This window comes from Sciurus vulgaris, assembly GCF_902686455.1.
Source record: "Sciurus vulgaris genome assembly, chromosome: 4".
NCBI lineage: Eukaryota > Metazoa > Chordata > Mammalia > Rodentia > Sciuridae > Sciurus > Sciurus vulgaris.
The window spans coordinates 184,407,648-184,435,033 of record NC_136464.1 but is presented as its reverse complement, the minus strand read 5'-3'; the positions used below and the strand labels follow the sequence as shown (position 1 = coordinate 184,435,033).

General features: G+C 54.2%; 1 protein-coding gene across 1 annotated transcript; it reads left to right on the top strand.

Annotated features, from left to right (window-relative positions):
- Nucleotides 1-27: 27 nt before the first annotated feature.
- IRS2 (insulin receptor substrate 2) lies at nucleotides 28-25,476 on the top strand. Its single transcript, XM_079138045.1, has 2 exons — nucleotides 28-4,578; nucleotides 24,765-25,476. The coding sequence occupies exons 1-2, from the start codon at nucleotides 549-551 to the stop codon at nucleotides 24,767-24,769; spliced, it is 4,035 nt and encodes a 1,344-aa protein (XP_078994171.1). The 5' UTR covers nucleotides 28-548; the 3' UTR covers nucleotides 24,770-25,476.
- The last annotated feature ends 1,910 nt before the right edge of the window (nucleotides 25,477-27,386 follow it).

Below are 27,386 nucleotides of genomic sequence, written 5' to 3'. Positions count from 1 at the left end.
CGTAACGCCGAGTCACATGTTGTTTTGCTCTTCTTAGTTCAGTCACTCGGTGCGCGATGTGTTACTCACTGTGCGGCGGGGACCGCGACGAGCTCGGGTCGCCGTTCGCAGCAGCAATAGCAGCCCCAGCAGAGGCGCGGACCCCGAGTGCCCGGTTGCACCCCGGCTTCCTGGAGCGCGGCGCGGCGGCAGCAAAGGTGCGGCCGCGCGCGCCTTAGGCTCGGCCCCGCGCGGCTCCGGGACCCCGACTCTCGGCCCAGCCAGCGAGTCCCCAGGCGCCGCCCGAGAGCCCGGGAGGCAGCGGCCGCGGGCAGCCGGGCCGGGGGGCGGCCACCGCCCGCGTCAGGCATCCTCCAGAGCCTCGGAAGGCGCTGCGCCACCGGAACGTGCGGGCCTCCTTGGACCTTTCCCTCTCCTGGGCCGGAGGGACGCGTGCTCCTGCGGGCGGCGGGGCGAACGGGTGGCAGGGAGCCGCCCCCGCCCGCGCCCCTCCGCCCTCAACCAGACCCTCCACGCCGGGCTGGGCTGCGCGGCCTGAAGCGCCGGCGATGGCGAGCCCGCCGCTGCATGGATCCCCCGGGCAGGCGGGCGGCGACGGCCCCAACCTCAACAACAACAACAACAACAACAACCACAGCGTGCGCAAGTGCGGCTACCTGCGCAAGCAGAAGCACGGCCACAAGCGTTTCTTCGTGCTGCGCGGGCCTGGCGCGGCTGGCGACGAGGCGACAGCGACTGCGGGCGGGGGGTCGGCGCCGCAGCCGCCGCGGCTCGAGTACTACGAGAGCGAGAAGAAGTGGCGGAGCAAGGCGGGCGCCCCGAAGCGGGTGATCGCGCTCGACTGCTGCTTGAACATCAACAAGCGCGCGGACGCCAAGCATAAGTACCTGATCGCCCTCTACACCAAGGACGAGTATTTCGCCGTGGCGGCCGAGAACGAGCAGGAGCAGGAAGGCTGGTACCGCGCGCTCACGGACCTGGTCAGCGAGGGCCGCGCGAGCGCCGGCGACCCGGCCCCCGCCGCCTCGGCCCCCGCCGCGTCCTGCAGCGCCTCCCTCCCCGGCGCCCTGGGCGGCTCGGCCGGCGCCGCCGCGGCCGATGACAGCTACGGGCTCGTGGCGCCCGCCTCGACCGCCTACCGCGAGGTGTGGCAGGTGAACCTGAAGCCCAAGGGCCTGGGCCAGAGCAAGAACCTGACGGGCGTGTACCGCCTGTGCCTGTCGGCGCGCACCATCGGCTTCGTGAAGCTCAATTGCGAGCAGCCGTCGGTGACGCTGCAGCTCATGAACATTCGCCGCTGCGGCCATTCGGACAGCTTCTTCTTCATCGAGGTGGGCCGCTCGGCCGTCACGGGCCCTGGAGAGCTGTGGATGCAGGCCGACGACTCGGTGGTGGCGCAGAATATCCACGAGACCATTCTGGAGGCCATGAAGGCGCTCAAGGAGCTCTTCGAGTTCCGGCCGCGCAGCAAAAGCCAGTCGTCTGGGTCGTCCGCCACGCATCCCATCAGCGTCCCTGGTGCGCGCCGCCACCACCACTTGGTCAACTTACCCCCTAGTCAGACAGGCCTGGTGCGCCGCTCGCGCACCGATAGCCTGGCTGCAACCCCGCCGGCCACCAAGTGTAGTTCGTGCCGGGTTCGCACAGCCAGTGAGGGCGACGGGGGCGCTGCGGCCGGGACTGTGGCGGCTGCCGGCAGGCCGGTGTCGGTAGCTGGGAGCCCCCTGAGCCCTGGGCCGGTGCGCGCGCCCCTGAGCCGCTCGCACACCCTGAGTGGCGGCTGCGGTGGCCGCGGAAGCAAAGTGACACTGGCGCCGGCAGGGGGCGCCCTGCAACACAGCCGCTCCATGTCCATGCCAGTGTCACACTCGCCCCCGGCTGCCACCAGCCCCGGCAGCCTGTCGTCCAGCAGCGGGCACGGCTCAGGCTCCTACCCGCTGCCGCCGGGCCCGCACCCCCACCTGCCTCACCCCTTGCATCACCCCCCAGGTCAGCGGCCCTCCAGCGGCAGCGCCTCCGCCTCAGGCTCCCCCAGTGACCCTGGCTTCATGTCCCTGGACGAATATGGCTCTAGCCCTGGTGACCTGAGAGCCTTCTGCAGCCACAGGAGCAACACACCCGAGTCCATCGCTGAGACACCCCCAGCCAGGGATGGCAGCGGGGGTGAGTTGTATGGGTACATGACCATGGACAGGCCTCTGAGCCACTGTGGTCGCCCCTATCGCAGAGTCTCAGGGGATGGGGTCCAGGACTTGGACAGAGGACTGAGAAAGAGGACTTACTCCTTGACCACACCCGCTAGGCAGCGGCCAGTGCCCCAGCCCTCCTCTGCCTCCCTGGATGAGTACACCCTGATGCGGGCCACCTTCTCTGGAAGCTCAGGCCGCCTCTGCCCATCTTTCCCCACTTCCTCTCCCAAAGTGGCCTACCACCCCTATCCAGAGGACTATGGGGACATAGAGATTGGATCCCACAGGAGTTCCAGCAGCAATCTGGGGGCTGATGATGGCTACATGCCCATGACCCCTGGTGCAGCCCTTATGGGCAGTGGCAGCGGCAGCTGCAAGAGTGAGGACTACATGCCCATGAGCCCCACCAGCGTGTCCGCCCCAAAGCAGATCCTGCAGCCACGAGCGTCGCCTGCAGCAGACCTGCCCCCCACGGGAGCGGCAGCACCACAGCCCCCCTCTGTGGCCAGCAGGACCTTCTCAGTGAGCGGGAGCAGCTACAAGGCCAGCTCCCCCGCGGAAAGCTCGCCCGAGGACAGGGGGTACATGCGCATGTGGTGTGGCTCCAAGCTGTCGGTGGAGTCTGCCGACCCAAAGCTGCTTCCCAATGGGGACTACCTCAACATGTCCCCCAGCGACGCAGGCACCGCAGGCACACCGCCCGATTTCTTCTCAGCGGCCCTGCACGGCAGTGGGGAGGTGCTCAAAGGCGTCCCTGGCTACTGCTACAGTTCCTTGCCCCGCTCCTACAAGGCCCCTTATGCCTGCAGTGGGGACAGTGACCAGTACGTGCTCATGAGCTCCCCCGTGGGACGGATCCTGGAAGAGGAGAGGCTGGAGCCCCAGGCCACCCCAGTGGCCTCCCCTCTGGCCAGCACCTTTGGGTCTGGCGGGGGTGGCCACACCCAGTCTCATCACCCAGCAGTGCCTTCACCTGTGAGGCCCAGCAGTGGTGGCCGCCCAGAGGGTTTCCTGAGCCAGCGCTGCCGGGCAGTGCGGCCCACACGCCTGTCCCTGGAGGGGCTGCAAACCCTGCCCAGCATGCATGAGTACCCCCTGCCACCAGAGCCCAAGAGCCCTGGAGAATACATCAACATTGACTTTGGCGAAGCAGGTGCCCGCCTCTCACCACCTGCGCCTCCACTGCTGGCATCGGCCGCCTCATCCTCCTCGCTGCTGTCCGCCAGTAGCCCGGCTTCGTCCCTGGGCTCGGGCACCCCAGGCACCAGCAGTGACAGCCGGCAGCGCTCCCCACTGTCCGATTACATGAACCTGGACTTCAGTTCTCCCAAGTCTCCCAAGCCAGGCATCCGCAGTGCGGACCCCGTGGGCTCCCTGGATGCCCTCCTCTCCCCCGAGGCTGCTTCTCCATACCCACCCCTGCCTCCGCGTCCTCCTGCCTCTCCGACCTCCCTGCAGCAACAGTCCTCTTCACAGCCTCCTCCAGGGGAGCCGTACCGTCTGCCTCCAGCATCGGGCGCTGCCACCACCCAGGGCCCCAGTGCTGCCTCTTCCACATCCTCTGAGACCGGGGACAATGGTGACTACACCGAGATGGCCTTTGGTGTGGCTGCCACCCCGCCTCAACCCATTGTGGCCCACCCCAAACCGGAAGGTGCCCGGGTGACCAGCCCCACATCGGGCTTGAAGAGGCTGAGTCTCATGGATCAGGTGTCAGGGGTCGAAGCCTTCCTGCAGGCCAGCCAGCCCCCAGACCCCCATCGGGGGGCCAAGGTCATCCGTGCAGACCCACAGGGGGGCCGTCGCCGCCACAGCTCGGAGACCTTCTCCTCAACCACCACAGTCACCCCGGTGTCCCCATCCTTCGCCCATAACCCCAAGCGCCACAGCTCGGCCTCTGTAGAAAACGTCTCTCTCAGGAAAAGCGGCGAGGGCAGTGGTGGGGGCATCCTGGGTGGGGGCCTTGGAGCCAGCGAGGAGCTACCCACATCCCCAGGACAGTTGCAGCCATCGCTTCCTGTGCCTCCACCTCCACAGGTGCGGCCTTGGGCCCCTGGCCAGCCTGGGGGCTTGGTGGGCTGTCCTGGGGGCAGTGGTTCTCCTATGCGAAGAGAGACCTCTGCGGGTTTCCAGAATGGCCTCAACTACATCGCCATCGACGTGAGGGATGAGCCAGGGCTGTCCCCCCAGGTGCAGATGCAGCATCCGCAGCCAGGAGACAAGAGCTGGGGCCGGACCCGTAGCCTTGGGGGTCTCCTCAGCACTGTGGGGGGCAGCGGCACCAGCGGGGTGTGTGGTGGTCCGGGCCCTGGTGCCCTGCCCTCGGCCAACACCTACGCCAGCATTGACTTCTTGTCCCATCACTTGAAAGAGGCCACCATCGTGAAAGGTGAGGCCTTTTAACCTTGAGCTGGGGGCAGAGGGCGGGGCAGCGGGTGTGTCTCTGGGCTTTGCTCTCTTCCCTGTGGGCCCCTTGATCTAAATGCCAGCTACTGGCTCAGATCCTGGCTCTTGGCTGCCTGGTGCCCTCCTCCAAAGAACTTGTCAAGTTCTGTCAACCTCTGGGGTGAGGGTGCCGCCTTCCCATGGGAGGGAGACTTCAGCCTCAGGCCCGGCCCATTTCCGGTGCCCCCTGTCCTCCCCTGCCTTCGGGCATCAGGAAGTCCTCCACTGCAGCCCAGCCACCCGAGGCAGGCAGGCAGGCAGGCAGGCAGCGCACTGGCATAGGTGCAGTGGGGCCGCTGGGCGGGGCCTGCAGACACCTGTCTTCTCCTTGTGGCCTGTAGCTGGGCTCCAGCTGAGACTCACTGAGCCGCAGGGTTGTAAAACCAGGCCCTGGTGTCCTTACAGAGTGGGCACTGGGTGTGGTGTCTGCCAGAGGCAATGGTCACGCCTGAACTCTCGAGCTTCTCCTCAGAGGCCTGTTTCCCCAGGGCTGAAATGGCAGTGCTGTTCTTACACCTGAGCAGCGTGGTGCTCACCTGAGCGGGCCTGGCGTCACCAGGAGAGCTCCCCGCACAAGCCAGGGTTCCTGATGCGCCTGCAGCCCGCCCCGGCTCTGCTGCACTGTTGCTGCACTCTGCTCCCCGGGGGAGATTGGTGGCACTCCGGAAGGGAACGCAGGGCCGGGTGGAGTCCAGGACCAGCGTTTCCCTGGTGACTCCAGCATGCAGCCAGAATTCATGCTGTGGAGAAAACAAGTGACAAGAGCAGGTCTTTTCAAGAACAATTGGATGCGAGGGTGCCCCTTCCCTTCCTCCTGGTCCCATCAAACACAGAGTGGCAGCTGACCGTCCCAGACTGTGAATGGTGTGTGAGGAGGAGTCAGAGCGGCTTGGGTGTTCAGTTCATGTTTCAGATGTTGTTGTTGTTTCTTTGTGGAATGGCTGCAGGATAGACTCCAGGAAACACCCAACACATACTCAGTAGTCTCTCCTGTGACTGGGAGGCTGGTGGATGATGGCCGAAGGTGCACGATCTGCAAGGGCTCCGAAGGTTTGACGGAGGGGCCTGGCATTCCACATGCCTTTTGTTCTTAAGTAAACAGACCAGTTTGATGCAGTCTGAAGCCAGTATATGTTTTATAGTATGCTTGGGACTGTTGGTTCAAGCAATCTAAAATTATAGCTGTAGGGTGAATACCCTGTAATAGAGGAAAGGCTATTTCCTTTTTTATTAAAACTGTATGATAGAAGATGAAAAGTCATGGCGAATTGTCAGGAGTGTGGTGTTTCAGCATCTAATTAAATCACTTGGAAGCTCTCAGAATGCATCTCGTAAACGGAGACTCAACTGAAGGTCACTTTGCTGGAGTCACGTTAAACACTACAAAATTGCCAGTGTGACGGGGGTTGAAAGCTTAGTTGCCTTCTAAGACATGGACCGTGTAAACACAGCCGCGTGAGTGTAATTGAGTGCGGGAGACGTGCGCGCACGTTTAGTTGGTATGCCACTTGGGTGTGCGCCAGAGTGAGCGTGGAAGAGCTACCTCGCCCAGGTCTAGCCTATCAGAAAACAGCCTGAGAACGAGCGGCTTCCTGCTCTCGGTGGAGGATGGGACCGAGGGGCCCGGAACAGGTCCTGCAGGCAGGCAGGCAGCCGAGGCCGGGGCTGTGGGCGGCTGCGGGCCTGTAGGACTCCAGGCCCTTCTGATAGACGCGGTTCCTGGGAGACAGTGCCCCTCGCACAGCAGAGGTGTGAGTTTAGTTGGAGCCCTGCTGTGGCTGGTCTTGAGCTTCCCCCGGTGTAAAATCCTTCCGGCTGTCGGGACTCGCGCTCTGAAAGCCAAGCAGCAGTGCGTGCTCCTCGGTCGCTGAGCAGGGAAGAGGTCGGTGTGGTGGCTGCTTTTCTGAAGTCCGTGGGCGCCGTGGCGTTCGGCAGACCACCTTCTGAAAAGCACAAGGCCTGTTTTAAAGAAAAATAGGTAACTGGAGTTTGTCCGTTGCACCAAAACCACATGTTGAAAAAAGATTCGTGTGGCAAATCAGGTTTCCAGTAAACCAGCAGCAACGGAGCGCGGCCGAGCGGGAGGGGCCGCGAGCCATGTTGGTCAGATGGCTCCTTCCTGAGGGCTGAGCCCGAAGGGCGCCTCCAGGACCTCAGCAAGAACGTCCATTCTGTGCCACTCACGCGGCGGTGGGCCGGGGGGCTGTGGTGCTTCTGGGTTAGAAGTTCAGAGAAGGCAGTGTCCTTGAAGAGGGCCAGCACTTCTCTGAAGAGGCGTAGGTCAGGCACTTCCCGGCTGCTGGCCGCCCTGCCCAAGGCCAGCGCTCGGCGGAGACCTCCCGAGTCACTGGGGGAGGGTTATGGGGGTCCCTGGGTACTCCTTAGTGTCTGCTTACGTGGCATCAGCAACGTTCGGTAGTTGTTTACAGCATGACTGGAAATAAAGCAGAGGGCTTTAAACACAAGAGCCGATTCAAAACCCATTTAGGTGTCAATATCTTCATAGTTCAGAGCAAACGCTAAGTTATGCTTCTTACTTGGGGGCCAGGGAAGGTTGCTTCTGTGTTGTGTGTGTGTATAGAAAACCCAACCAATACATTAAGAGTTTTGTTGTTTGGAACTGGAAACATGCCGTTGAATTTACTGTTCTTTAGAACTGCTTTTTAAAGTTAACTTTTTATATTTTTGCATTGTTATTTTAATATTCTCTAAAATAAGTTATCTTAGTTTTCCTCCCTGGTGGGATTTCATTCTAAAATTGGCTTCTGTGCATGTATAAAACAGATAAGAGTCACCACAGAAAGCATCTGTACTGTTTGATGAAAGGACTCTCCATTCATATCTTAGAATAAAACGATTGTGAGAAGAGTTTTCAGAGGAACAGAAAAGTCACGATGTATGTCTAAAAGTCTTGACATTAAAATGAGCTTGTTCTGGAAATCTGAGGGACTCCTTGCCCGCCCAGGCCTGAGTCCCAGCTGGCAAGGGCTGGCAAAGGTCTGGTGCCTCCGCTGGCTCCACGTGCAGGAAGAGGGAGTAAGGTGCTAATGAACACACACAGGCTTTCGTGAATGAAAGTCACGTGACCCGCTCCATTTCCTTTATTGAAAGAGAAACCTTTATAAAAATAGTGCTTCACAGAAGGAAGCACAGTGCGTGGAATCAGGAAGCCGGGTTCCTGGTGGCTGCTCTTTGTGAGTCACCCTATGACTCTGGGCAGCCACCTGATCCCTGCTTCTCACTTTCTGTGAAATGGGGTGATTGTCATCCTGTGTCTCAGGGCTGCTGGGAGGGAAAGGAGACCTGAAGCAGCAAGTGTGTTTTCAGCTCCTTGGAAGGAAAGTGGTCATAAATCCAGAAATTCTGATGGTAGTTGTTACTTTGAAAGACTCTGGTAAAGGCACCCTGAGTTCAAAAAACAAAAGCCCGCACCCAGGGGTCCGCACCTGCAGGCCCTCAGTTGGTCCCCCTGCAGTTAAGATTTTTCATGGACTGGGGTGGAGCTCAGTAGGATAGCCAGTGCTTTGCGTGTGGGGCTGGGGCTCCATCCCCAGCAGCAAACACACAGGCAGAAAGTCTGTCCTATAGAAAACTGTCCAAAGTTAAAAAGTAATGTTTGAAATGACAGGGCACAGTAAGGGGGAGGGAAATGGCATCCGATTCCTGGCCTCTGTGAAAGGGACCGTTGAATTCCCTTTTGGGATTTGTTCATGTATTAAGAAATGTTGACAAAATGAGAATGTATAATAGAATATACATTTTTTAAAAAAATTAGGTCTTAATACAGACAGCATGAGGACACAAGAACCCCTGAACTTCAGGTTTTTAATTCCTTATTCGGTCTTGGAGTTCACTCAGTTGATTTTATTTATTTATTTTTCAGATGTTAATGGACCTTTATTTATTTATATGTGGTGCTGAGAATCCAACGCAGTGCCTCACACATGCGAGGCAAGCTCTCTTACCACGGAGCCACAACCCCAGCCCACTCAGTTGGTTTAATTGGGGCAGCTCCTCTGCAGCCGTGCTTCACAGCTGTTTGGTTGGGTTAGAGTAGGAAAATGTTGGCATCTTTTGTGCCCCCCCCCACACACACACATAAGAGGAGTTGTGCTTGCTGATTTTCTTTAGCAGGATCAGTATTAAAATGAAGATCTTTTTCTGAAGAGAACTTGCAGAAGTCCTAGTGAGAGCGTGGGCATAAAGGGTTTTCTATTAAATTCCCACTAATGCACTTTCTTTAGAAGTGCAGTTCCAGGAGCTAGGTAACTTTTGGTATCAGATTTGGCAAGTGGAAAGGTTTTCTGTTTTGTTTTGTTTCGGGGGGTAGCACAGAATCAGGTGTTCCCATTTCACCTTAGAAACTGAAGGGAAAATGTAACCGTACCTGTTTATCTGCGTTGCCTAGTGAAGTGGTGAGAACAGGCCGGGAAGCAGAACCCCGTCCCAGCCCGAGCCTTCCTTCTCTTCGGGACCTGTGGCTGTGGATTCTCTCTGTGGACATGAACAGGATGTATGTTTCTGTACAAGCCGGGCAGAACATCCTAAGTTGGCATTTGAGTAGACAAAACAAAATTTTCTGACTCTCTGAAATTGTCTGTTAGAACATTATGTTGTTCATCAGGTCATGGGTTTTGAGAAAACAATGCTATGCACATTCTGAGCAGGATACTCTGTTAATTTTATTTCGTTTGAACGTGATCTTCAAGACTGTGGTTACGTGGAACCAGTTAGAGTAGATGAATTGTTGGCAGGGCTCCATGGTGTTTTGTTTTGTTTTGTTTTCTGGAGAGAACTGGTGAAGCCCTCATTCCAGGCAGAGGAAATGCTGGGGGCTGTGATTGCTATTGAGTATTCAGTGTCTTTCTCAAGATACCAACCTGGTAGGCAAGGCTAGACTTGGGAATATAACTATGTGAGACCTCTTTGTATAGAAGGCAATTAATATTAAATCATAAAGGTGAAACTCTTTAAAAAATACCCATGCTAAAGTAATATGCATAGGAGAAAGCTTGAATAAAGAGAGTAGGGGAATATGTAGTTTGCTTACTGGGTGCAAATAATGCTGAAGTAGAATTGGGTTAAAACTCACAGGCTGCGTGCTTGCAAGTGATAAAACAGTCAATTTAGCAGCACTGATTTCTTTTTTATTGGACTAGAAAAATATTAAGTTTGCATAAAATCATGTTTACTTGTCCAAAATGAATGGGTAAATGTGTCTTTAAGCTTTCTTCTGTTTTTTTAGGCCATATGTATATGCTGTTTATTCACACAAGCAATATTTATAAAAATACTCTTGCTTATTTTGCCTATACTAAAATTTGGGATATTTGACCAAATACTCAGATCCACAGCATAAAGATTAATGATCACATGCATTGTGCCATATAAATACTGGGCTTTTTAATATTTAAATAGTATCAGTATTCTCCAGAAATAAATATTTGGGGCAGTACATGAGAGTGTGTGCATACATGCAGTTTCATAAGATCTCATCTAATTATCATCTGAGGAGCATGAATTTTTTCTTTGTAATTGAAACTCAGATACTGACGATCTGCTTTTGGATCATGTTAAACCTTATACGGGAACTGTAAGCGTAATCGTAGATCTGCTGTTACTTTAATCTTCATACGGAATCCTTATAAGCCCTTGAGTGAATTATTATGGTGTAGTATCAAGTTTGGGTTTTTTCAAGGCATAAAAGTAGGCATAATGATAGTTTGTCACGTATGATTTTAGTTATTACCTTAAAGTTATGTGTTTAGGTTAAAAAGGACCATGTGCTTGCAGAGTGTTAACACACAGCATTAGTGTTCATGAACGTGACATGGTCCTTTCTCTTTGCATCCTGTGAACTTAAATCAAGCCCTCTCTTGCCACCAAAGTATAAATGTAGCTCACAGTCTCAAAACATCGCAGCCAGTTAATGATTTTGAAAGAATGCTGTTGAAGTTGAATGCGCCGAAGATGTAACCACTGGTCTGATTGGTATTGAAAGATAACTGCATGGGGCAAAAGAATTGGGTGAAATTCGAAAGGTATTTTTTCTCACTTCAGTGTTAAAACATCTTCCTGCTGCACCTTCCCGCAGGCTCCAGAAACCTTATGATAGCAGCATCAGCTCTATCTATCCGATTTGGGAAGAATAAAGGCCTGCACCTCAGAGCGGCCAAGTGAGCTGCCCAGGGTCACTGTGGGGAGGAATGGCTGGGGTCAGCCTCATGTTGCCCTCCCCTCCCAGGCTCCCAATTCCCAGTGGAATTGTCCCCTGGGGAGGGCGCATAATAGTCGCCTGGAGACTTGGACCCTGCTGAGACTGGAGGGCAGCTGTCAAGTTAGTGTCCTGATTTGCATTTCACTTGGAGGTAGTCGCTTACTTTCCTTCCACAGTGGGGACAGTTGAGAAAGAAGACTGGGCCTGGCAGGAACCCTTTATTTTCTTTAAAACCAGTTTCACACCTGCCATTTGAAGAGCTTAGATTTTTTGCCAGGGAAGCTGAGAGCTCATAATCCTTTTGTCCATCGGTCAGGTTCTGGGGTCCAGCCTTCCTTCCTGGATCTTGCTTGGAGTACTAGTGGAAAACTCCTGTTCTCCAGCTGTTTTCAGATAAGTTTTAGTACAGCGAGTGGGCTGTTATGTTTGGAAACACACCATCCTCCCAGAATATCCACACTTCAGCTCAGTGTGCTGGCAGGCAGGGAGAAGTCCCAGGGCAGCGTGAGGGTGAAGAGTCAGGAGCCACTGACATAATGTCACTTATTTTAAGGTTGTGAAAACAGGGGCCATGTGAGGTGCCTCTGGCATCTGATTCAAGGTCGTGGATTTAATTACCAGAGTGTTGTTCGTACACAGTGTGAAGGAGGAGTGGGCCGAGGAGGGGAAGCGTGGCTGGCTCCTGTGGTCCCCTGGGTGCTGAGTGACTCTCTCAGCATGCGGCCTGCTCCCCTTGGACCGACTTGGGATGTGCAGAAGTGACCCCAGTTAGTGAGATGCTTCACACAGACAGAAAGGCGAGGAAGCCTGGAAGACGTGCTCAGGTCCCAGTGAGGAAGTGGGTGGGGCAGCGCGAGAGCTGTGCACCCTCAGGGTCGCGGCTTGTTCGGAAGGAGAAGAAAGCCCAGCGCAGTCCAGATCCGAGGGTGTTCTGGGTGTTCTGGGGAAGCAGAAGGCCTGCTCCTTGCAGGTGCTCACCCTGGGCGCTAATCCGGTGGCGAAGGGGCAGGCCTGTGTGTCCTTACCATGCACTGCTCCTGGAAGTGGACCTCGGACGCTGCTCGGCATGAACGCGTCCACTAACAGCTCCCCGAGAAATAGTCATTAACCCACCTAATGGTGTTTTTATTTAAAACTCACCAATTTAGAATTTGCTAAGGACCAATAAGCAACTAACTGTTGTTGTTGGGTGGTTAGCCTCTGGGGGTTGAGTTTTTCACTGAGGTTTTCACCAGCACCTTTATTGTTTTTAAGGTCTTTTTTTTTTTTAATTTTAAGGAAAGAAATCATTCAACAGAACTTTTACATGAAGAAAAATGGTTTTCCTACAAACTTAATTTGTAGTGATATAACTGTAACACCCTTTTCAAAAGAAATACTTGAGCAAACACATGCAAATTCGTAAGACACATGGCCTGGTGCTCTGGGGGCTCGGCGTCTCCTCCCCAGTGACTGTCAGTCCCTTTAGCATCCAGGAAGGGAATGCTGACTTCCGAGCAGATGGCAGCACATGACCCCAGAGCCTCCAGGTGGGGCAAGGAAACTGCTCTCCAGGTTAGGAAGGACAGGTTCAGAGTCCCCTGTCTGGGGGTAATAGGTTTATTGATACTCACCAGGTTGCTTTTAAAAACTAAGCTTCTGATGTCCTGTGAAGGGAGTCTTCCGCCATGGGCTCAGAAGTCTCTTCCTGAGCAAGGTGTGGATTCTTCCCCGTGAGCTTCTGCATTCCATAGAGGGCCGGGAACTGAGCGCTCACCTGTATTGCCCAGTGCTGTGAAGCCACTGGACTTAGGCACTAGGGCCAGGCACCATCTGATCCCCTGAGCTCCTAGGTATGTGGGAGCAGCCACTGGACCCTGTCCCCTGGGTTAGGCCCCCCAGCTCTCTGCCCTCAATGTTCAGGACTTCACATGCCCCCAGTGCGTGGACAAATGGGGGGGGTTGTAAAGCAGGGAGACGAGTCTTGGAAATAGGCCAAGATGTCCTTACTAAATTTAAAAACTATGCAAATAGTACTTGGAAACTCTGCGCAATAAGCAGGATTAACCACGACATGGATTAGAGAGTTGAGCAGCTTGCTTTTGTGTGAAGAGGTCAGAAATGGAGGTACTAGGACCCTGGTGTCCTGCGGACACTGCAAAGCCCCTGAGCTTTCCAAACAACAGAAATGCCTGGAAAAGAAGAGTCCTGGGCGTGTTTTTGAGTTGCTTCTGTCATTCTGGCATGATAGGAGGCACGACCTAAAATAGCACTGGACACGTGCAGCTGGCACAGAGGGCCATCCCAGAGGCCACCCCACACCTCCTGGTTGGATATGCCCAACAAGCCTGGCAAGACTTCTGTGGAGAACTGAGTCACACTGTCTGGTAGACGCCCAGCACACATTGAGCCTGGGTCAAAGCGAGTGCTTTAGCAAAGTGCCTTCATTCCAAAACTACAAAATCTTTCTCTTTTAGAGTATTGTGAGAGCAGGACTTTAAACTTCCTTTAACAGCAGTATCAGAAAACTGATTTATTTGGTTAAGAAAGAAGTTGAGGGCTGGGGATATAGCTCAGTTGGTTGAGTGCTTGCCTCTCAAGCACAAGGCCCTGGGTTCAAATCCCCAGTACTGCAAAAAAAAAAAAAGAAAGAAAGAAGTTGAAGTTGAATTTTAGTTGTGAACTGTGATGAAGTTCTAGATACGGAAACCACACAGGACATCCTAAACACAAGTGTTAACGAATTTGTGAACACTCCTGAGATCTTGACAGGCTTTTCAAGGCTGGGTGGCTTTGGCATGTAATGGCACCCTGGTGTCTAGGGTCCTGTTAGAATCTTCCAGATGCCAAGGAGCCCGTCTTCTCTTCAGTCTGCCTTCAGGCTTTTGTTTCCAGTGTAGTTATCGGCCCTGCTGGATCAGCACGTGGTCTTAGTTCAAAATGAAACAATGCATTAAATCTCATTTTCCCGGCACGGGGCACCCAAGGGAGTTCACAGAGTGAGGTCGGCTGCGTGTGTGTGTGTGTCTCCCTTGAATCCTGGGTTCACTTGGCTCAGCGGGTGGGGTCAGAATTTGTGGGGTCCTGGGCTGCTCGCTAAGGGCATCGTGCAGGTGGTGCCTTGGCCAGTCTGATTGTTGGGAGTCTGGTGTGCGGGCACAGATGTGCCGGCTCCAGAGGCAGAAGAGAAGGAGGGCTCTGCCCTCTGGGCCCTGGGGTCAGCGTGGACAGCCACCACCTGAGCTGCCTGTGGGCGAGACTGCTCTGATCGTCTGGAGCCACCCTGCAGGGGGTGTGGCCCTGCTGGAGGACTCGGCTCCGTCCCCAGCTGGTCTCCTGCGGGGCCTTGGTTTGGCTGGGCTGCTGCTGCTGTGCCTGGGTGCTGGCTCGCCTCACCCTGGTCTTCCTCGGGCTCCTGGGGCCGTGGGACGCTGGTGCTCCAGAGGCTGGATATCGGCCCGCTCTGCACCTGCGTGTGGCCAGGAGTCTTCCCGGAGCTCCGTGGCATGGCCCACCGTGGCTCCGCCGGGGAGACAGCTGGCTCGCCTGGCTGCCCGTGTCCAGTGTGTCCTTCGGAGCTTAGTTCACATTTTTTTCATGAATGACCCGTGAACGTTCCGTAGGATCGTGCGTGTTCTCCTTCCGAATAGCCCCATTGGTAGTCACTTCCCTGCCACCCCATAGACCCAAGACCCGCCGGGCCCCGGCCCACCCTCCACAGCCGCCTGGCTTTGCAGGAAAGCCCCCTCCTGCCTGTGGAGGCCGCCCCCTGCTGCCACAGCCCCAGCCCTCCTGGGCTGCTCCCTGCTCTGAATGTGAGTCCCTTCCTCCCCCAGCGGGGCACCACCTGAGGGAGGTCTGGCGGGCGTGCCGCTGTGCCCAGTCCCTCAGGCTGATGTGGGGTGGGCTCAGGCAGGTTACCTGTCCACTTACCTCTTGGACTTCTTCCCAGAACAAACCCCAAAACCCAGGAGTGGCAGAAACGTCCCTCGGGCCATGGGAAGGGATTGTGGCAGGCGACGGCTGTTACTTGTGGACTACTTCACGCTCATTTCATCCGTTTGAATGATACAAAAATAGAGGCTGACGAGAAATGGTTGTTTTTCAAGCTAAAATAAAGTCCTCAGTAGGCTGTCTACCTCCGAAACCTAGGAACAAACCCTGCTGAGGTGTGTTCAGGACAGTCGTGTGGTAGGTGGTACAAATGTTCTGGGGTATACAGCAGGAAAGGAGCATGGCAGGAAGGTGGCATCTGAACTCAGTGACCAGAGGGGGCATAGAGTCAGTCTGACTCCCAGGGAGGAGGCACACAGGTGAGGAGGGGGCAGCCATGCAAAGGCCCTGGGGCAGGAGATGGCCTGGTGTGTCCCGGCGTCTGAGCTGCTGGCAAGAACTCAGAAGAGTAGGTGAGAGTGGGGTCGCGGGAAGTGCACCGTGCTGGTGCCAGTCCTTCCTAGCCTGGCCTTGTGGTGGCCCCAGGTGGCATTTGTACTTGGTGAGGTGTATGTGCATTCCTGAGTTCCTTTACACAAAAACACATAAAGTCTCCCAGTGGAATAGAGGCCCTGAAATGTCACTGAGGTTGGGGAATCCAGAGGGGAGTGTCTGCAGCCGGAACAGCAGAATGGAAGGAAGCACGGATGTCGAGTCGCAGACGGCAGGCTTGGTCCTGGAGAGCCACGTTGGTGCAGTGGCTGTGACGGTCTGCAGAGCGTTCTGGAGCCTCCCGGAGGACAGGTTCCTGCTGTCCTCCTCCTCAGCGCCCACCTGGCCACATAGCTGTGCTCTGGCTGTGGAGCCTTTCTGGTGGGCCCTTGCTGCCTGCTTGTGCATCTTCTAGAGAAGAGGGCACTCCCTGGGCCGTCCACCGCCTGCCTGCTCGCTCCCCACTCCTCTGGTCGAGGCCGGGCACCCAGCGCCCGCTGCTGTACCCAGAGACTGCTCCGCGCGGGCAGATGAGTGCGGTTCTCCACCTGGTCTGGAAGCTGAGTGACCGAACGCAGGACATCCGGAGATGACTTACAATTCCACATCCTCTGGAATTCTGACTCGACGGGAAGGTGCCTGTGGAGGGAGTTCAGAGCTGAGATGCCAGTGCCCCGAGAGGGCAGTGGTGCCTGTGGAGGGAGCCCAGTGCCCTCAGCAGGACGCACACTGACCGAGTGGCGTGTGGCTGTCACAGCCTGCATCGTTGGGGAAGCTCATAGTGTTTAGATCTTTCTTTAGACTTACGGCTCAGTGTGACACCTATTGGGAAACACTTTTTTAAAAAGGTATTATTCATCGTCTGATGACATAGGAATAGGACCTCATCTTCCATGTATGTCAGCACTGTTGCTAGTTTTTCCTTCCAAGTGGAAATTACAAGATGGCCTGTTACTCTCCAAGAGGAGTGGAGGCGGGCAGTGACTCGTGGTGGTTTCAGACTGGGTAGTGCAGGGGTTCACAGCTGAAGCATCCTGCACGGTCGAGTGGACTTTCCGGGGCAGCCTGTCATACGTACACTCCCCCAGAGGAGAGCCGCTAAGCCCGTGAGGCGTGGGGCGTGACCCTGGCGAACAGTGTGCTGGTCCCTGTGTGTCACTCTGGTCAGCAGAGCGGTGTCAGTGAGGTCCCTCTCCTTAGCTCTGTTCTTGTCTGTCTTAGAGGACCCCTGCCCGGCCCAGCTGCGAGGAACTGGACCTGTGCTCACGTAGGCCATCCCTCGCAGTTCAGCTTTTCAAATAAGAGGCGTTTCTCTGTGATCGGTTGAGAACTCTCCCCTTTCCAAGCCTCAGCTGGGGAGTCGCCTCCACGGGGCTGGTTTTCTTTTGAGATGCTTCCTTCCTGCTGGAGAAGGCTGGGTGGGGACAGGGTTGCCATCAGTCATGTCCCCCTATGGTCCTAGCGAGCCTGTCTGGACAGGAGCCAGACTGCACAGTCTCCAGCCACCTCTCCAGCTTACCTGCTCATCCAGTGTCCCCAGGGGCCTATGGAAAACACCACGGCCAGCTCTCTGACCAGGCAGTCCAGTTCACCAGCATCTGAAAATGTCTGTAGGGTTCCTGCTTTTCAAGGTCTTGCCAGACAAGTCATCTTTTATGAGGTGTGCTCCATCTAGACTTGAGGTCGTGGGCAGCCTCAGGGCCCCTGGGCATTTGCCTGCAAGGGTGTGTGAGTAGCCTGGTGGGATCTGGGCACCCAGTGTTAGAGGCCATCGGCCAGGCAAGTTGCAGGTAGAGCCATCCTGGTGGATTGGGGCATCCACACGGGGTTGGGAAGGCAGGGAAGAGGAATGACAAGCACTGGTGGCCCGTCCCCTGCCCAGGGAGGACTTGTCTGTTTCAGTGAGTGGACTTGTGTTGTGGCATTACTGCACTGTCCCTAGCCAGTGACTTTCGCCTGGGCCAGGGATCTAAGCGCCTGCTTGTGCTGCGGTGCCCCTTCTGTATAAAACAGAGGGAGCGAGGGCAGGGCCCAGAGAGCTGCCTGTCCGTGCCCTGCGTTTGTGCAGCCCCTGTCGCAGGAGGGCGGGTGTGGTCCTGGGCAGCTGCCCTGCGGTGGGCCTGCGCAGCCCCTGCCTGGGTGTGTTGTCCTGTCCTGGTGTCCTGGTGTCCTGGTGTCCTGGTGGGCAGAGGTGCTCCTGCAGCCTGTGAGAACGGGGAGCTTCAGGGGGCCAGGCGCCCAGCCCCACATTCCCCTCCGGTCTGCTCGTCTGGCCGAAGTACGCTGGTCCTTTGCCCTGTGGCCTGTCTGCTGTTTGCTGCAAGAAGTTGCAGTTCGTGATGTCCTTCCTGGATGCCATTTTGGAGGAGGACGGGGCTGTGACTGAGCAGCCCCACTGCCGATCGCACACCGGCCAGGACGCGCGCAGGAGGCGCTCTTCCCAGCAGCCCAGCCTCTGAAGTCTTGTGGCGACAACACAGCAGGGAGCCCACCCGGCCCCGCAGCACCCCGCGCTGCTGCGGTGCCTCTGCGTGTGGAGGGCCCGTGCGGGTGCGCTCCGCGACAGCCAGGAGGGAGGCCTGGCGCCCGGTCTCGGGTGCGGTTGGGCTGGGGCCCCACTTCATGCGAGGCTGGCCGTGGTGGTTCTGGGCCGGCCTTGGGTTGGTCTCCGTGCAGCGCTGTGCTTGCCGTGCTGTTGGGGTGGCCTGTGCCCAGACGCACAGGCACCGATCGCTCCCGAGCCCCAGGGAACAGTACCTGTGCTGGCAGCGGCTGACTGGCAGTGCCCACCACCACCTGTGCTGGGGAGCAGGGCCTGAGCTCGCCCGTCTGTCCCCATAGGCCGCAGAGCCCCAGGGCGAGGGCACACACTCCAGAGGGCTCCAGAGAGACCTGCTTCTCCAGAAGAGGCCGAGCCGCAGCCCTGTGTCATGCAGGGTCAGACAGCGGGAGGAACTTACCATGATTGTGCAAGTACTTGAAGGAAAGAAAGGTTCAGCTGAAATGATGCATAAAAACAGGCCATTTGGATATGGGTATATTTTGAAGGAATTAGTCACTCCACATTTCCTTAATTTGACAGGAAAAATAGAAAATAAGATCTATAACTTTAGATGTAAATGTTTTAACAGTATATGTAAAGTCATATTTTTTACATTAGTATTAGTCATACGTACAAAAATGTCTTCAGTCTCAGGAAAGAATTGCATTGCTTTTTTAAAAATATTTTTATTAGTCATTGATGGACTTTTATTTACTTATTTATACGTGGTGCTGAGAATTGAACCCAGTGCCTCACACATGCTGGGCAAGTGCTCTACCACTGAGCCACAATCCCAGCCCCAAGAATTGCATTGATACAGTGTATTTGCAATTTTAATGCAAATTGTAGCACATGTCCCAGATGTCCTTATTAGGGAAGAAGGTCCGGCTTATCTTCACCTTTTCAAATGACCTGAGAAAGGATTTGGATGTTCTTGAGTGGCAGACCTGGTGGGTGTGACCTCCCTTTCCCTTTGATGCTGGGCAACCTCGTAGGGTGTACTTAGTTGCAGAGCAGCAACGCCACAGTGAGGGTCTGGCTTCCCACACGGGTTTTGGGCTTGCCTCCTCATCCTCCTCACCCTCAGCGGGACTGTGCAGGGTGTTGGCAGTAGGCGCGTGGCACAGAAGCTTGCTGTTTTCAAGCCTCGGGTGTCCGGCAGCCGCAGGTGGGACCGACACATGGGACGCTCCCATGTTGTTCCTTGGATCTTCTCGTGGCCTTCCGTACCAGAGGTTGCCCAGACGCCCCATAGGTGTGGCAGACGCCTTCCCTGAAGGGCCAGCTGGCAGGTGTTGGGTGTCGTTGCTCCAGGGTCTCTGTGGCAGCTGCTTAACTTGGCTTCAGCTGGAAGTAGGCATAGACAGGTAAGGGGGCAGGTGGGGCTGTACTTTACTGGCCTCTGCCTAGAATGTCATTCTCAGGTGAGGTGGGAAAGGTTTCCTTTGATGCTGGGTCTCATCCAGTCCTAAAGTTTTGTTTTCTTCAGAAACTGTATTTCCTTTTCTGCGTCAGAAATGGCATAAACCACCCGGGGTTTTAATTCCAGTTGAGGTCAGCGTAGGGTGATTGAGGACCCAGTAAGCCTTGTGCGTCGCTGGGGGCACCAAGGTAAGAAAGGTGTGGTTAGACTTGGTCTAGCAGGGAACAGATCCCTAAAGCGGCACACATCACGCAGAGTGACTTTTTAGTGTCAAATATAGTGCCATAGTTAATATCCCCGAGCTAGGGAAAGAACAGTGTTGTGTGAGCTCTCTTGTACCATATGTAGGTCCTAAAATAATAATAAAAGGTTGGGTTACAGAGGTCAAGAATGAGACCGTGGTTGCCATCGGGGGTGGGAGAAGGGGCGGCAGAGGCAAAGAAGAGGACTTGGGAGCACATGGAGCTGCCCGAGTCCGCAGGTCCAGCACATGCGTGTGACATGTGACTAGGGCAAGCAGACCCTATCGTATTAGGGGATCTTGTTACACTAGTGTGATGGATCTGCTCCTGTCACGGAGACGTACCTCTGAGATAGAGCTGCTCGCCTACCTGGCCAGGTCCCCTGACTGTATATGTCCCATTGCATCATGTGATTCTCAATATGCACAGTGACACTTACTCAAAGAAGTAAAAAAGTTAATGGTACAATTGGAAGTTTGAGCTCTGGGCCCCCACGAAGTGGTCATGTCCAGCAGTAGAGCCCTGTCCCGTCCCCACACCTCCCTGTGGCCCGGGGGTGGGGGTGGGGGAGGGGTTGAGTGCAGTCTTCCAGGAACCCACTGGGAGACCTCGTCAGGCCCTTGATGCTTCCTGGTGTGGTCTTAACCTGGGGCTACTAGCATTTCATGATCCCAGAGAAGTGTCCCTCAGCAGCTTAGGAGCCACTTGGTCTCAAAGCTGTTTGTGCCAGAGAATGTGAAGACTCTCCCACGTGGTGCTGGATGCTGTCCTGCAGGTAGGGTGGAAAATTCTTGCCATAGAAGAATAGCTCACATGACGCATGTCAGCAGACAGCCCAAAAAAGAAACCGTCATCCCAGTCCTGTGCTCTGGAATCTGCCGGGCCAGTCTGCAGGTGCCTGTGCCTGGAAGGTCAGCTGTGTGAGGGGAGTCCAGGGATGCAGGGGACAGTGGGAGTCCCCACTCGCTGGGTGACTAGATGAGGTCTGCCGGGAAGGATCCAGTGCCATGAGGGAACCAGGCTGGCTTCTTGCCGCCCGCACTGTGTCAGGAGCCGCTTGGGGGTTTCTCCCGCAACAGGCGTTCAGAAGGAAGAGGCCCGAGCTCATGTAGAAAGTCCTGCTGTCATGGGGTTGGTGGACCTTGTCCCTACTGCCTGCAGCAGCTTATTCATCCGCATTTTCCTTCTGAGTGATTTTCCCCCAATTTAAAAGAAAGTCGCAGCAACCGTTTTTCTCAGAATCTCTGGTTGCTGGTTATCACTCGCCACCTTGCTCCTGCTCACGTTCTCAGTGAGCTGCTTTTAGTAAAGCCTGGAGATACTGAATTATCAGGCGCATTTTTTCTAGGAATTTCTCCTGCAACTGAAAACTTTATTTTCCTTCGTAATTCTGTGTTTAACAGAAGAAGGTCTAAACTGGGGGCGAGTTGGGCCTAAGATGGGTTTGAACTCAGCCGAGGTTTCTCCCTTGATTGTGTCGGCTTGTGGTTGTGAGTAGTCGCTCTAGGAAGTGCCTGGCTTGGCAGTCAGCATGACACTCCCAATTCAGAGGTGCCGGGGGTGTGGAGGCACCCTTCCTGCTCTGGGTGGGCACTACCTGGGCACCAGCTACGAGGGGCTCCTGGAGAGGAAAGAAGCAGGGCCTTGGTGGGCAGGGGTTACTGTGACCCCGCTGAGTGGACTGGACTCTGAACACTGAAATATGACCTTGCAGTCGGACAGGTCCAAACCCAAATTCTCATGAGAAATCATAACAAAAGTCAGGAATGAGTCAAGTACCTGCAGTGCCACCTGATCTTATTTGCTGGACAGTTTGCCTCGTTCGTAGCTGACACATGCTGCCTTCCATGCTCCCTTGGTCTTTCTCATGTGATGTGACGTGGCCCTCAGTTCCCTGGTGCTGACCTGTCCATGGGTGTCGCAAGGATACTTTCTGCCTTTCTACTGCCCTTTCCCAATGATGGGTGCTCCCTCCCTCTCCTCCATCCCTCCCTCTCTTTGGGGGCAGGTCAGAGCAGACTGAAGACCTGGCCTTTATCACAGGCACTGGCTCCTCTGTGTTCTGATTGCTCTTTAAGTGCAAGGATGGAATCATGGCTGGCCCACCCGGAATTAGCGGAATTAGCTTACACCCCGCCCCCCCGTGTGACTGCCCCACATAGGAATGTCCTTTATCACAAAGGACAGCAGGAAAAATACCAGAATGATAGCCGGAATGCCTGGCGTGTCCTGTGGGGCAACTTTCTCCGCCACAGGTAGTGGTCATTGCTGGGTCTGGTTCACCCAGTGACTCGTGAGTGTGCTTCTGTGAAGGACTCTGCAGAGCAAGCCTGAGGCATGCAGTAGCTTTGTGTGGCGGATTCAAGCCCTGTGACTATGAGTACATGTCCCTTTCTTAGTAGGCACTTTCTGTAGGAGGGGTTGCTGCCTGGCTCCCTGACCACGTGGGCAGCCTGGAATCTGCTGCTTTTTGTTTTGCTCTTGGGCCCCTTGAGTTCAAAGGAAGTCTGCCTTCCCAGGGCCTGTGCAGAGCAGTGTGGCGGGGCTCAGACCTGGCGCTTTGCTTCTAGTGGGGTTAGCAGACATAAACAAACTTTTGCTGGGATCTCATCAAGGAAGCATAAATATTTAAGGACTAAAGATGTCATAGGAGTAGTATTAGACAATATTTTTTTTCTCCTAGTTTGAATGAACCAGACTAATAACTTACCTTGAAAACAAACAAACAGGAAGGGGAGAATGCGCTCGTTGCTGGGTTCAGGTCCGTTGCTGGGTTCAGATGCGCAGGAGCCTTTCCCGGCGCCCGCTCTGCCCTCCTGCCTGCAGCAGGAGAGTGGCACTGAGGAGTGAGCAGTTGTCAGAAGGGCCAGGCCCTGGGCTTCCCTGGGGCCTCCCCCAGGGCCAGACTCAGGGTTTGGTGTCTGGTGCTGCAGGCGTGGGCTGCAGAGACCTTCTGCACCTGCTGGCTCAGGTGCCTCCCCTAGGCAGGTGCCCTTTGGCCGTCCTGGGTCAGGGTCCTTGCTAGCTAGCACATGGGACAGACACATTCTGCTCTTTTGATGATGGAATGGAAAGGGGTGTTGGGTACTAGTTGAGGTGGCCAGTTTCTGTCTCGACCTTCTTACTGTAACGCGTAGAAGACCTGCAGGCAGATTTCTGGCACGATTCCTTTCTACTCCCTGCATTATTCCTGGGCATTTTTGGTCTGTAGGTCCATACGTCCTTCTGCTGTGGCTCAGCAAGTCGAGGTGGGTCCAGTTTGAGGTGTGGGCCGGTCTTCCCTTGCTGGCCCTTGCTTTGCTTCGCACCTCCAGGAAGGATGCCTCTAAGGGATGGCTGGCCCTTTCACATTCGTGTGGTGCTTCTGGGCTGAGCCAGCAGCAGCCGCCCACAGAGGGCTGAGGAATAGGTGGTGAACCAGCTGGTCTGGAGTGGCAAGGTGCTGAGCAGCACGGCTAGAGCTTGAAGGTCCCCAGGAGACCCAGAGGTCTCGGCTCCCTTCCCTGACAGGAGGCAGCCATAGCAGGAGACAAGGCTCCTTCATGTGTGCCCTGTGTAAATGTGAATGGGTGTGAGGGACCACAGTCCGGCTTGCAGGCTTCATCTCCAAGCCAAGAGCTGTTTTCAAGATAATGGGCTTTGAGTTAACATGAGACATTTAGCTTCATTTAGCTTAATTGTTAAGGTGAAAATAAACTTTGATTAGAGGTCTTTCTATAGTGGATTCACAGGGTCTTGACATCTGCTCTGGCGCAGGAATTATCTCATGGTCAGGGCCTGAGTGACAAAATGCAAACTCGAGTAAAACTTGAGTCCAGTTTAGCAAACGGGGACTTTAAAAGGAATACAGACAGAGCTCACGGCAGAGTGGAAAATCGTGGTGTGACCGAGGTCCCTGGGAGGAAACTGGGAGCCTGGGTGTGTGTCAGGCTTCGTCTGCGAACCCCCTTTTGATTTTTGAAGGATGTAAACTTCATTAAAAGAATAGGGAAAAGCTGCACAATCTCCAGATGTCACCTCGCAGGGAGGTGAAGAGGCGGGGTCTCTCCAGGGGCTGCTGTTCTGTGGAGAGGAAGTGAAACCTGGAGTTGGTGGTGGGCAGTCTCCAGGGGTGCACAGTGTCGCTCGCTGAGGTCAGTCCTATGAACTCCAGGGAAACCAAGGTGAGGGCCAGAGAAGGGTCAGGGCTCTCCTCCATTGCAGAGGCACCCAGCTCCGCAGGCAGGGCAGGTACAGACAGCTGTGAGGGGAAGAGGGTCACCTACCCTGGGACCCAGTGTTCAGAACGAGCAGGGTTCCAGTGACCTTGCTGCCGTCCTGGTGAGTGGGGAAAATTCACAGTATGTTTTGGGGGAGTTAAAAGCCAAGAAAGTTAAAAAAACAAACAAACAAACAAACAAAAAAAAAACGGGCAGCATGAGGGGAGGTGCCAGGATCTTGGGAGCTGTCCCTGGAGTAGTGACCTGGAGCAGACCTGGGCTTGACACGCAGGAGCCGCCCTGGAAGGCGGAGCTGGCGATGCCCCTCCTGCTTGCCAGCCCCCAGGGCAGAGCCAGGCGGTGGGCGAGAGCTCTCTGGGACGTTTTCCTCAGCTTTTGGCTGCTGACAGGAACAGTTAGAGGAACAGAGGATTTGGTTCACGGAGTCAGAGGTTCAGTCCATAGATGGCTGCCTCTAGCTCTAGGCCTGAGGTGAGAAGGGCATGGTGGACGAAGGCAGCTCAGGACGAGACCTCAAAGGTGCGCCTCCTGGACCCACCTCCTCCAGCCACACCCCACCTGCCTCCAGTCACCACCCGTTTAATCCTTCAGTGGATTAATCCACCTCTTGGGTGACACCTCTCATGACCTGAGCATTGCATTGTCTCACACATGAGCTTCTGGGGACACTTCACATCCAACCATGACCAAGGGGGTGTGTGATGCTTGTCTTCTCAGCAGCCCCGTGAGAAAGTAATGGCTTTTGTTCCCCCTGGCCCTGGGGTGGTTCCTGGATGCACAGGTACTCAGTGCAAAGGTGGACTCTTGCCTCTCAGTCTCTCGTAGCTCACTGGATGGGGTCACTTGTAAAAGTGCATATGAGCCTTTTCTTAGATTGAAATTGCAGACCTCCCTCACAGACGGCTCAGGGTGAGCCTCGGTGCTGCGCCCGGGGCAGTGGAACACGGAAGGAGGTCACAGCTGTTCCTCCAAGCACCTCCTTCCATGGAAACCGTCAAGCGCAGGTCGGGGGTCTTTTCTGGATCCCAGAGACCACCTGCCCTTGTGCGAGTTGCTCCTGAGTTCTCTGCTCTCTCTTTCAGAGTGAAGCACTGTCCGGCCACATCGCCCCTGAGGTCGACGGCAGAGACCCACTCGGAGATGCTCAGCATGTTTCCAACCTGAAGCTGCATGCGACCTTCTGTCGGATCTGGGTGATTCCACGTTGAGACATCTGTGAACTGGACAGGACCAACCAGGACAGAGCACCTGCCTCTCTCACTGGGCCCGGCTGGGACATGCAACATTGTGCAGTGTGTGTTGCGTTTGGTTTTATTTTACAACTAAATTAGCTGAAGAAGTTTTTCTGGAGCAAATTGGATGTTTTCATTGGCCTTCTTAGATCATGGCCGGTGTCTTCATTTCTTCTTACTTTCATTTTGGCAAAGCATGCTAGGAGATCTACAACACCCACCGAAGTGGTAAAATCTGGTATTTACTGGCTTACACTCAACTCTACCACAGTCCTACCTCAGTCCAAGGTAACGCCGGATCACGTGGTTGGGGTACAGGGGCCTCCTGCATGTCCGCCCTGGGGGCTCGAGCGTGGTCCTTGGCCTGGCTGATCTGCTCCAGTCGACACGGATTCCAGTCCAGGGACCCGCCATGTTCGCTGGTACAGAGCCCGAGTGGGACTGACAGTTCTCCACGGAGGTGAAATCTGGGATTGGACTTGGAAGCTGGATTAATACATAATAATTATTAAATGTACCTGAAGCAACCTACTTTTGAAAATCATCAGTTGTATCGGGTGGTGCGGGCGGGAGGGAGGGGACCTGGGAGGGTGACTCTTTTTACCTTTAACAGGCTTGTCTGTCCTTCTCTACGTAGGTGTTCGTGTAGGTACTTCAAGTTGCAAAAGCCTTCTGTTCCATTCATGAGCTCAGATGCCTCTGCTGTCCTGAATCTTGAGCTTACATTTCCTTAACCAAAAACTCGCGTAGGCATGCTGGCGGTTCAGGCTGCTCTGGGCCTGGCAGATTTAATTTTTAAAGGTATTCTCTTTAGCATACCAACAAGCCTGCCCTGAAGAGAGAGAGAGAGAAAGAAACTGATCAAAAAAAAATAAAGAGGCGTATAGCCCCTGTGCTAGAGTGGAAAAAAGAAAGAAGAAAGCAATCTCTCACAGTGCACGTCACTTGTCAAAGAAATTCTTGACAAGACTACCCTGGTTTTATGTTTTCAGTGTTCTGAAAATTTCAGTGTTGTGGCAATTATCGATTATCACAGATGTCACCCAGCCCTGCTGAGCTCGCCAGCAGACTGTGGTCCCTCGCTGCTCCCTAGACACGCTCCGGAGGCGCCGCCTCCCCCAGTGCCTGTGCCCCTGGTGGTCCCGTAGAGGCTACACTCATTCTTGGAGATGTGAGTTGGTTTGTTTGGGTTTTTTTGTTGTTGTTTTGTTTCTGTTTTGGAGAAAATATATATATATATATAAATATATAGATCTATATCACTCTAGGATAATGCATTAATCAAATGAGGCTTTTTAGAGGAAGACCAAAAAATTCAATGTCTTAAAAATATATTTAATGGCAATGCAAATGTCTTCCTGCTTCCGTGCTGAACTCAGAACAGAGGATTGTATTGCAAGACAAAGTTGAATGTAAAGTGACTCCCTGACCATTCTTATGGTCTTTTCTGAAATTACACATCACCATAATGCACAGGCCACGCAGTGCTAGTCTGAAGGTCCGTTCCAGTGTATCATATACTTTAGCAAGATGTATAAAATGCCCTAAAGTTATATTTAGTTGTGGGACTAGGAGCTGGCAGGTGGTTTGCTATGTGACTCCCCCGCACAGCAGGATGCCAGGGACCCTACTGGATGCAGCGCTGACGCCTGTTTATCTGCCCCTGCTGGAGGAGTCACGGTACCATACAGGTGGTCCCTGCTGCCACTTAAAATGAGCAAAATACAAAGTTGATAATGTACTAAATTTTCCTCGATCCTGTACATTTCAAAAAAAGGCATATGCAATATTTACATTTTTAATTTAGTTTACAGAATGGAACCAAAATGTGTAAATGTTATGTTTGCTAAAACTTCTCAATGTACATTGGGTCTTTGTACATTTTGCCTGACTTACCTTAAATTTAAAATATTTTTTGCTATATAAACTTTAACAGTTATTAAACAGTGTTTTCTTTGGGTACGTATTGTTTCTGGATATCAAGCTGTTGAATCTACTTCTCGTGTTGTGTTAGGACGAGAGACTTAACCCACCCCCCGTCTTCCGCTGTACACTCTGTACATAGGGTCGACGTGCGCTGCTGGAGACGAGAAGGAACTGGCCTGGAGCAGCGCGTTGTATTTAGTCTGTGTTGATCATGGATGCCTCCTTAATAGCCATATGCAATAAAATAAAGTACATTATTTATGAAACGAGCAATGCTCTGAGCATATTTTTTCTGCATGGGTTCTGAATGTCACAGAAAGCCAAGCTACTCCTGGGGTTTTAAAGTTGATGAATAAATATTAGGCTTCTAAATAGACTTGGATACTTTCGAATTTTAAAACTTTTATTCTAGAAACCAGAAAATGTTCCTTAAATCACAAAACAATGAAAAATTAGTGTTAAGAAGAAAGCCTTTTTATTTACAAGACATAGTTGAGCATCCTGTGTGCTTCTCTAAATGCTTTGTGAGTATTAACTCCTTCACGG

What these genes read in the sequence shown, in the direction of transcription:
- IRS2 (XM_079138045.1), top strand. Translation starts at nt 549, where the DNA reads ATGGCGAGCCCGCCGCTGCATGGATCCCCCGGGCAGGCGGGCGGCGAC.